The sequence below is a fragment of the Homarus americanus genome, unplaced genomic scaffold, assembly GCF_018991925.1.
Source record: "Homarus americanus isolate GMGI-L3 unplaced genomic scaffold, GMGI_Hamer_2.0 scaffold40343, whole genome shotgun sequence".
Classification (NCBI taxonomy): Eukaryota; Metazoa; Arthropoda; class Malacostraca; order Decapoda; family Nephropidae; genus Homarus; species Homarus americanus.
Window position 1 is genome coordinate 26,388 of NW_024729812.1, and position 11,497 is coordinate 37,884.

The 11,497-nt window shown below is 37.5% G+C and overlaps 1 protein-coding gene across 1 annotated transcript; it reads left to right on the plus strand.

Moving 5' to 3' along the window:
• Window positions 1–9,796: 9,796 nt before the first annotated feature.
• On the plus strand, window positions 9,797–10,423 carry LOC121866830 (GRIP and coiled-coil domain-containing protein PFC0235w-like). The gene has a single exon (XM_042366567.1). It carries the CDS (start codon window positions 9,797–9,799, stop codon window positions 10,421–10,423), a length of 627 nt encoding a protein of 208 aa, XP_042222501.1.
• The last annotated feature ends 1,074 nt before the right edge of the window (window positions 10,424–11,497 follow it).

Sequence of the window (11,497 nt, forward strand, 5' to 3'; positions counted from 1 at the left end):
ATTCATATTGACTGCTTCGGTATGTTTTATGAAACTAGATTCTATAATGTTCCTACTGTCATTTGAATTACAAGGTAATATTGAGGAGGCATTATCCCAATTAAAGCAATGCTTATTATACCTCAAATGAACAAACAGAGCATTGGATTCCTGGCCTGTCCTAACACTACATTTATGTTGTTTAAGTCTAGTTACAAGATCTTTACCTGTCTGGCCTAAGTAAAACATATTACATTCCTTGCAAGGAACTTTATAAATGCAACCAATTGTGTTGTTGGGGGAGTTCTAGAATAACATTTGTTTAACAGTGCATGAGTTTTTAAATGCCACATTGACGTTCCAGGTTTTTAGTTGTAAAGGAATTTGAGAGAAATTTTTTTGAAATGGTAATACTAAGAGATTCTTATGGTCATGGGTGGGCTTGGGATTAGTTCTATAAAAAGATTTCTTAGTGAATTTGATCGAGGGGACTAAGTTATTAAGTTGTGGCAGGAAAGCTTTTAGGTCCTCATTACTTGGCCAGAGACATAATACTTCTTCTACATATCTAATCCAGACTGCTGAAGGTGGTAAAATATTACTTAATAGTTTCTTTTCAAAGAATTCCATATATAGGTTGCTTAATACAGGTGAGAGTGGATTACCCATTGCCATAACTTAGCCCCCTCGATCAAATTCACTGTGGAATTAGAGCATGACTGTAAGAACATAAGAACATAAGAATGGAGGAAACTGCAGCGGGCCTATTGGCCCATACTGGGGAGTCCCGTTTACACCCAGCCCCTATTGCTCATACAAGCATCCAACCTATGTTTGAAGCTATTCAGCGTATTCGAGTTAATGATGATATTTGGTAACTTGTTCCATTCATCCACTACTCTGTTTCCAAACCAGTGTTTGCCTATTTCACACCTAAATCTAAATTTGTCTAATTTAAAACCATTGTTACGAGTTCGCTCCTGGTTTAGTTTGAGTACCTTTGTAATGTCCCCTTTGTTTAACCCTGACTTCCACTTATATACCTCTATCAAGTCGCCCCTCGCTCTACGTCTCTCGAAGGAGTGCAAATTAAGATGCTTTAACCTGTCTCTATACTCAAGGTTCCTAATGCCCGGGATTAGTCTTGTCATTCTCCTCTGAATTCTTTCCAAGGATTCTATATCCATTCTGTAATACGGTGACCAGAACTGAACTGCGTAATCCAGGTGAAGTCTCACAAGCTCAAGATACAGTTTTAGGATGACCTCACTAGTCTTGTAACTAACACTCCTTTGTATGAACCCAAGTACTTTATTAGCCTTGTTACGAGCAAAAACACATTGTTTACTTGGCATAAGGTTCCTACTTATCATTACTCATAAATCTCTCTCGCAGTCGGATTTCTCTATGGCATCGTTGTTCTATGGTATCTGGTTTCCCTGTTTACATCTCCTATACTGAGTACTTTATATTTGTCCACGTTGAATTTCATCTGCCATTTTTCAGACCATTCGAAAAATTTGTTTAGATCTTCCTGTAGTTTTGCCGAGTCCTCGTCAGATTTAATAACACGTCCTATTTTAGTGCCATCAGCAAATTTACTTATGTTGCTGTCTATGCCTATATCTATGTCGTTTATGTATATAATGAATAATAATGGTCCAAGTACTGAGCTTTGGGGAACTCCACTTATGACGTTGCTCCAATGGGACTTAGTGCCGTTAATGCTTACTCGCTGTTTCCTGTCCTGTAACCACGCCCTAATCCATTTAAGGATATTACCTTTGATGCCATGTGCTTCTACCCTTCTAATTAGTCTTTCGTGGGGGACTCTGTCGAAGGCTTTGCTAAAGTCGAGATATACCACATCATAATTGTGCCCCTCATCCACCCATTCGAAAACTAATGAAAAGAATGTTAATGGATTAGTTAGACAAGAACGTCTGCTTGTGAAGCCATGCTGGGAATCATTGATCAATTGGTGCTTCTCCAGGTGATTTCGAATAGAGTTTGAAATGATTGCTTCCAGTAATTTGCCAACTATTGATGTTAGACTGATTGGGCGGTAGTTAGAGGATAGTGATCTATCCCACTTCTTGAAAATCGGTATTACATTCGCTCTCCTCCTGGATTCTGGTACTACACCTGTAGTGGATGAATGGAACAAGTTACCAAATATCATCATTAACTCGAATACGCTGAATAGCTTCAAACATAGGTTGGATGCTTGTATGAGCAATAGGGGCTGGGTGTAAACGGGACTCCCCAGTATGGGCCAATAGGCCCGCTGCAGTTTCCTCCATTCTTATGTTCTTATGTTCTTACAGTCATGCTCTAATTCCACAGTGAATTTGATCGAGGGGGCTAAGTTATGGCAATGGGTAATCCACTCTCACCTGCATTAAGCAACCTATATATGGAATTCTTTGAAAAGAAACTATTAAGTAATATTTTACCACCTTCAGCAGTCTTGTTTAGATATGTAGATGAAGTATTATGTCTCTGGCCAAGTAATGAGGACTTAAAAGCTTTCCTGCCACAACTTAATAACTTAGCCCCGTCGATCAAATTCACTAAGAAATCTTTTTATAAAACTGATCCCAAGCCCACCCATGACCATAAGAATCTCTTAGTATTACCATTTCAGAAAAATTTCTCTCAAATTCCTTTACAACTAAAAACCTGGAACGTCAATGTGGCATTTAAAAACTCATGCACTGTTAAACAAATGTTATTCTAGAACTCCCCCAACAACACAATTGGTTGCATTTATAAAGTTCCTTGCAAGGAATGTAATATGTTTTACTTAGGCCAGACAGGTAAAGATCTTGTAACTAGACTTAAACAACATAAATATAGTGTTAGGAGAGGCCAGGAATCCAAGGCTCTGTTTGTTCATTTGAGGGATAATAAGCATTGCATTGACTGGGATAATGCCTCCTCAATATTACCTTGTAATTCAATTGACAGTAGGAACATTATTGAATCTAGTCTCATTAAACATACCGAAGCAGTCAACATGAATTTGAGTAATGGCATGTACAAACTGGACAATTTTGTAATTAAGAAGATTTGTAACCAGGTGAGAAGGTTGGGTCACCTTACCCTCTGACCTGACTACCGACCGTTGCGGTGCTTTTTAAAGATTAATAGGGTCATTACCTAATACTTGACCATTGTGGACCTGATCTCACCCTCCTCTGAATATATACACCTTGTTTTGTACTTCTCCTTAGTCTGTACTCACCCCTGAAGATGTGAATTACACGAAAGTGCTTGGGAACTTCGTGTTTTCTTTTTCCTTGTGGTTTTCAGCATATACAGTACCTGGATCACGCGCACCTACAGTGATTTACTTGCATATATACTGTATATATATATATATATATATATATATATATATATATATATATATATATATATATATATATATATATATATATATATATATATATATATGTGTGTGTATTTATTTATTTATACATACATACATTACACAAACACACATGAATATACACTACAAAAATGTAAGTAAATGTTTTGTTCAACTGAAAGATGAAAGAGTCGAATAGTCTTTATTTCTCGAAATGCTTTTATTTTAGTACCTGTGTGTGTGTGTATGTGTTTGTGTACGTGTGCTTGTGTAAGTATTTTATTGTGCGTGTGTGTGTGTGTGTGTGAGTATGGGTGTATGTGTGTGTGTGTGTATGTGTTAGTGTGTGTGTGAGTGTTTGTGTATATGTATGTGTAAGTGTGTGTGTGTGTGTGTGTACATATGTGTTTACAATTTTCTTGTTTATTATTAATGAATAATAGTGCTTTGAAGGTTCTGTCTGTCTGTGTCGAAATCTGTCATTAAAGTCAATTGAAATAGTTTTCAGAAGATGATATAAAATTTACTCTAAATGAATAAAAATATAATTATATATTTGATCCTTAAAAGCAAAAGAGACCTAATTTAGCCTAATTGTACAAAGACTTATGCTTGTTTAGAAATAGGTTTGGAGTATACAGTAAACCCAAAATTTTTATTCTATATCAAAGGCTTAAAAATTAAGGTTTATTAAAGGTTTATTACTCTGAAATTAGCACACATTTACAGAGGGTCAATTATATCACTGTAAAATAAAGCAAGAGACAAAAAAAGCTCTTATTTCTGTAAAACAAATCCGTATTTACAAGAGATATCACAGAAAATTTATCAAAATTCTACAAAACATCTCTAGTATTATTGTAAAATAAAGCCCAGATTTACAAACCGTCTGTATATCTGTAAAGTTCTCCAACGAGTACAGAAGCATTTCTCTAACTGCATCCAACGCGTGTCACATGTCGGTACGGTATTATTTCAGAGGTGACCCTTGAGTGTTGAGCTGTGAACGAACAAACGCCTCTGTAGCGGGTGTCAGTGTGAACGGGTAAAAGGGGGAGAAGAGAAGAGGGGAGAGTATTCACCTTTGATGTGAGATGGACACAGGTGAGAGACAACAGGTCAGAAAGACAGGTGAGAGACGACAGATGAACAACGACAGGTGACAGGTACGTGTAAGAGAAGACAGATGAGAAACACGAGTGAGAGACGACAGATGAGGAACACAGGTGAGACACGACAGGTGGAGAGAAACACAGGTGAGACACGACAATTTTATTCATTACTTATGGAAATGGTGTACTGTTGATGTTTGATGGTGAGGGGGAATATCTCTCTCTCTCTCTCTCTCTCTCTCTCTCTCTCTCTCTCTCTCTCTCTGTCTTTCGTTCTGTCTGTTTTTATTTCTTTCATCATATCTTTTTTCCACTCTGTCTCTCTCTTTGTTTCTGGCTTTATCTTTCACTATCTTTCTTTCTCCTGTATCTTTCGAACTCTATCTGAATATCCTCTCTCTCTCTCTCTCTCTCTCTCTCACACCCCCTCTCGCTTTCTTACTAACTTTCTTATAAAACACAATCGTGCAAAACTAAAAGACAAAACGATCGAAAATAAAGACAAAATAAATTCAAAGGAGATAAAGTTAATTTTAGAAAGTCAACCTTCAAGGTGAAATGTTTGTAAATAAAGTGAAAGTTAGACTGACTTTCCCTTCAAAGCTGCAGGTGTTGAGGTGGATTGCGAGGTTATTGGTGAAAGCGGACGGGGGAGAGGCCGGTGAAAGTGGACAAAGAAAGACCTGATGAAAGTAAACAAAGAACTAGTGAGAGTAAACAAAAGAGCTAAGGGAAGTGGCAAGAACTAGTGAGAGTAAACAAAGACCTAGTAAACAAAGACCTAGTGAGTGTAAACAAGGACATAGTGAGACTAAACAAGACCGAGTGAGTGTAAACAAGGACATAGTGAGACTAAACAAGACCGAGTGAGTGTAAACAAGGACATAGTGAGACTAAACAAGACCTAGTTGGAGTAAAGCACAGACTTAGTGAGAGTAAACAAAGACTTAGTGAGAGTAAACAAAGACTTAGTGAGAGTAAACAAAGACTTAGTGAGAGTAAACAAAGACTTAGTGAGAGTAAACAAAGATTTAGTGAGAGTAAACAAAGACTTAGTGAGAGTAAACAAAGACTTAGTGAGAGTAAACAAAGATTTAGTGAGAGTAAACAAAGACTTAGTGAGAGTAAACAAAGACTTAGTGAGAGTAAACAAAGACTTAGTGAGAGTAAACAAAGACTTAGAGTAAACAAAGACTTAGTGAGAGTAAACAAAGACTTAGTGAGAGTAAACAAAGACCTAGTGAGAGTAAACAAAGACCTAGTGAGAGTAAACAAAGACCTAGTTGGAGTAAACAGAATTTGTGAGTGTAAACAAAGACATGTGAGTGTAAACAAAGACATAGTGAGAATAAACAATACCTAGTAAGAGTAAACAAAGACTTAGTGAGAGTAAACAAAGACTTAGTGAGAGTAAACAAAGACTTAGTGAGAGTAAACAAAGACTTAGTGAGAGTAAACAAAGACCTAGTGAGAGTAAACAAAGACTATAAAGGTCAAATGAGTGAAAAAATACCTGTACGCACACTTTATATTTCTCCTCTCTCTCTCTCTCTCTCTCTCTCTCTCTCTCTCTCTCTCTCTCTCTCTCTTCTGGTTTCTTGTGTAATCTCTGTCTGTCTCTCATTTTCAAAATTTTCTTTTGCTTTCTGTACGTATTTCATTCTTGTTCTCTATCTCTCTTTTTTTCTCTCTCTCGTCTCTTTTTACCAGTTTCTCTTGATATATGTCAGTCTCTCCTTCTCTCGATGTCTCAGTTATTTTTCAGTTTCTCTATCTCTCTACTCTCGCCTTTTCTCTCTTTCGTTCTTTGTCTATCTGCATCATTCAAATTCTCTCTGAACTCATTCTCTCTCTCTCTCTCTCTCTCTCTCTCTCTCTCTACTCATACTCACACGTTTATTACAACAACAACAACACCAACAATAATAATAATAATAATAATAATAAAAATAATACGTGCTTGACAATTTCTACATTTACCCATCAACATTAAAACAAAACGTAATTCACAACTAGCATATTAAACTAAGTTCCTTTAAGATATATACAATAAAATCTAAACTACACACGTATGATTGTATGTATACAAGCAAACAGAAAAAAAACACTAAAAACACAATATACCCAAATATACACACAATATACACTTATATACAATCGATACAAAAATTCATATAATACAATATTGACTTAATTATTAATATAGGCTTATAGTATATACACAAATTTACACATATTAAAACAGACATACACAGACATACAGTTACTGATAAAATTCTCTAAACACTAGGCGATATCTGGCAACTATTTCTGGGTCAAATACATGATTGGTTTATATGTATATATATATAATAATGTTGTTTTTCATTACATGTTATGCCGGAACCACAAAAACATCACTCCTTAATACAAAAAAATCTGAGAAAATATATTAAAATCCAAATCCTCTTTACCTCTTGATCCTCCATCCCGGGTCTTGATAAATACCTTCTCCTCACTTAAATTATCTAAAAATAAGCTCTGTTAGATAACTTTTCCTCAGTCTTAAAGCAGCTTATCTCTCTCTCTCTCTCTCTCTCTCTCTCTCTCTCTCTCTCTCTCACACACACACACACAAAACACATGTTTCCAAGCAAGGAGAACCCTTAAAGACATTAAAAGTCTCTCACTTTCTCATTCTCTCTCACTCTCTCTCTCAGACGCAACTTCTCAACTTTTACAAATTTGTTTTCTTGTCTGGGGAATATTTTTATATAACGCCTAAATGGCTACCTCACCTCTAGTGGTGTTGCCCACAGGAGGTCTTGGTTATATTGGAGTTTAGTTTTCATCTGTTTTTTTTTTTAATTTGTGATCAAGAGACAGATATACTGTATTCATTAAAAAAAAAAACACACATCTGGTGTAGCAGGAGAATAAGGACATCAAAGTGCATGTCAAAAATATACCAACAAAAGTATTACTAGGAAAAGTTAGTACCATCATTCTTACCTTGTAAACTAACAGCATCACGTGAAGATAATCCACCTCACCTTAGCATACTTCACCTTATGATTAATCCTTTGCTCTTATCTCTATAAAGTATAACTGTTTGGATATATTGATATATATTATGTATCCTAAAACTGTCTTGGTGGTGATTTAGTGTGATGATTAAGTGGAGGAATCTATAGAGTTCTCTGTCGTCTGTAAACTTAAGGTAAATACTAGAATAGTACTTGTAAGAGCAAGATAGGGAATAGAGACAGGGAGTACAGAGAAGGAGAGAGAGAGAGAGAGAGAGAGAGAGAGAGAGAGAGAGAGAGAGAGTAAATCACATATTTCCAGACGTAGAAACAATCGTTATCTACAGTACAACACTAGTACCATGATATAACAGAGAACGATCACACACTCCCCCCCTTAACACTCGGCTGTGATCTAAGTGCATATTGCTATCTTACCTGTCACACACCTGCAAGACTTTAATGAGATGCAAATATTGATGTTTCAAGATGAAGAGGATGGAGAGAGAGATTGAGAGAGAGAGAGAGAGTGAGTGAGTGGTTAATTCTAATGGTGTGTGTGTATGTGTGTATGTGTCTGTGTGTGGCTTATCAGCTTAGTAACTCAGGTTGATGTATACACTTATAATCCGTCTTACCGCCCACCGCTTACCTTAATATTGACACACACACACACACACACACACACACACACACTGTCCATCACAGGGTACAGGAAAACTCAAACTAGTTCAACATCAAAGAGACTGGGGCAGCTTGTGTGTGTTAGGGGGGAAAAGTGAAGGCAGTCGAGTGGATATCCGGCCATTACTGCCTCCTTGTGGACAGTAGATTTTAGATACACTTTGTCTCTCTGTCTCTCTGAATTACTGTTTTTCACTCAATTTCTATCTCTCACTCTCTTTCTCTTCTTCCCTTTGTCTACCTGTCTTCCTCTTCTTGTTTTTCTTCTGTTTCTTCATCTCTATTTTCCCCTTGCTTTCTTTTTCTCTCTCCTTACTCCTTCTCATACCTTTCCCTCCCTCTTTCTCCTTTCTCTATCCCGTTTCTTCTCCTCTCTAGCTCTCTTCTCCTTATTCCCCCTCCGTTCTTTCCCTCTTTCTCCAATTCTCTCGCCTTTTGTCCCCTCCTCTCTCCGTTTTTCTCCCTTCCCCCTTCTCTATCCCCCCTCTCTCTCTTCCTCTCTCTCTGTGTCTCTCTCTTACTCTTACCCTTTGCTTCCTTCTCTTCTCTGCCTCTTCACTTTTTCACCCCATTTCCTCACCCTTTCTCTTACTTTTCCCTTTCTTATTCACTCATTTCTCTCCTTCACTCATCCTTCTTTCTTTCCTTCTCTCTCTTTCAATCTCCCTACCCCTCTTTTCCCTCTCTCTTCTTATTCTCCCTCCCCTTCTCTGCCTCTTTTCTTTTTTCTCCCAATTTTCTCACCCTTTCTCACCCATCCTTAATTCTCCCTTTTCTCTCCTTCTCCCCCCTTTTCTGCCTCTTCTCCCTTTTCTTCCCATTTTATCCCACTTTCTCACCCTTCTTAATCCCCCCCCCTTTCTCTCATTCTCTCCCTTCTCTCTACCTTTCTCGTTTTCTCCTCCTGCGTCCCTCTTCGTTCAGTGACTTTAAGTGCCACACACGTTATGCCTCGGATCCATCAGGCCAAGGCAGAAGTCCCTTACCTCTAGTACCCTTGAATTGTTTATGACTTTGAGAGTGTGTTGTGTTGTCGGTGTGGCGTTGTTGTTGTTGTTGTTTTTGTTGTTGTTGTTGTTGTTGTTGATGTTGTTTTTCTTCATCGTTGTCGTCATCATTATTGTTTGTCGTCATCGTCTGTCATCGTTGTCTGTCTTCTTCGTCGTCGTGGTGTCAACGTTGTCTGTCATCATTGTCTTTGTCATTGTCATCGTCTGTCATCGTGTGTCATCGTCTGTCAGTGTCTCTCATAACGACCCTCTCTTGCAACGACCCGCGGTTAACGGTTAAAACGACCCTCTCTTTTCCTTTTCTTAGGTTACAGGAGGAGGAGGGTCACGCTCCTGTTGGCCCAGCTGTTTTTTACTGACCTCTTCACGTTTGTGTGTGTGTGTGTGTGTGTGTGTGTGTGTGTTCTGTGTTGTGTGTGTGTGTGTGTTCTGTGTTGTGTGTGTGTGTGTGTGTGTGTGTGTGTGTGTGTGTATTATTCGTGACTACACACAGACGGGACGATGTCAAACCCGAGTCCACGAACCATTGATGTGACACCTGTTTCTTTCCCCACGACAGTCGCAAAACAAACACTGAAACTCACCAATGTTATTATTTGGCCGCTTGAGTTGTGAGTCTTACAGCATGACGTAATGTCGACGGAGACTGAAAATACTAGAGTCTTTGTTTTCGTTCTCAACACATATGAGAACATGATCATCGTTGTCAACACATATGAGAACAACATGATCATTGTTGTCAACACATATGAGAACATGATCATCGTTGTCAACACATATGAGAACATGATCATTGTTGTCAACACATATGACAACATGATCATCGTTGTCAACACATATGAGAACAACATGATCATTGTTGTCAACACATATGAGAACATGATCATTGTTGTCAACACATATGAGAACATGATCATTGTTGTCAACACATATGACAACTTGATCATCGTTGTCAACACATATGAGAACAACATGATCATCGTTGTCAACACATATGAGAACAACATGATCATCGTAGTCAACACATTTGAGAACAACATGATCATCGTTGTCAACACATATGAGAACAACATGATCATCGTTGTCAACAAATATGAGAACAACATGATCATCGTTTTCAACACATATGAGAACAACATGATCATCGTTGTCAACACATTTGAGAACAACATGATCATCGTTGTCAACACATATGAGAACAACATGATCATCGTTGCCAACACATATGGCAACATGATCATCGTTGTCAACATTATATGAGAACAACATAGATCATCGTTAATAACACATATGAGAACATGATCATCGTTTGTCAACACATATGGCAACATGATCATCGTTGTCAACACATATGAAAAACAACTTGATCATCGTTGTCAACATATATGACAAACAACTTGATCATCGTTGTCAACACATATGAGAACAACAATATGATCATCGTTGTCAACACATATGGCAACATGATCATCGTTGTCAACACATATGAAACAACTGATCAGTAAGTTACAACAGTTACATGAGAACAACATGATCATCGTTGTCAACACATATGAGAACAACTTGGATCATCGCTTGTCAACACATATGAGAATTAAACATGACTATCATCGCTGTCAACACATATGGCAACATGATCATCGCTTGTCAACACATATGAAAAACAACTTGATCATCGTTGTCAACACATATGAGAACAACATGATCATCAAAGTTGTCAACACATATGAGAACAACTTTGATCATCGTTGTCAACATATGAGAACAACATGATCATCGTTGTCAATATTATTATGAGAACAACATGATCAATGTTGTCAAATAATATATGGCAACATGATCATCGTTGTCAACATAAACATGATCATCAACATATGAGAACATGGATCAATGTTGTCACATATGGCAACATGATCATCGTTTCAATAACACATAAGAGAACAACATGATCATCGTTGTCAACACATATGAGAACAACATGATCATCGTTGTCAACACATATGGCAACATGATCATCGTTGTCAACACATATGAGAACAACTTGATCAATGTTGTCAACATGCTATGAGAAACAACTTGATCATCGCTGTCAACACATATGAGAACAACATGATCATCGCTGTCAACATTGATATAAGGTATCATGATCATCCTGGTTAACACATATGAAAACAACTTGGATCATCGCTATCAACACATATGAGAACAACATGATCATCGCTGTCAACACATATGAGAACAACTTGATCATCGTTGTCAATATTATGAGAACAACATGATCATCAGTTGTCACCACATATGCGCAACATGATCATCACGTTGTCAATACATATG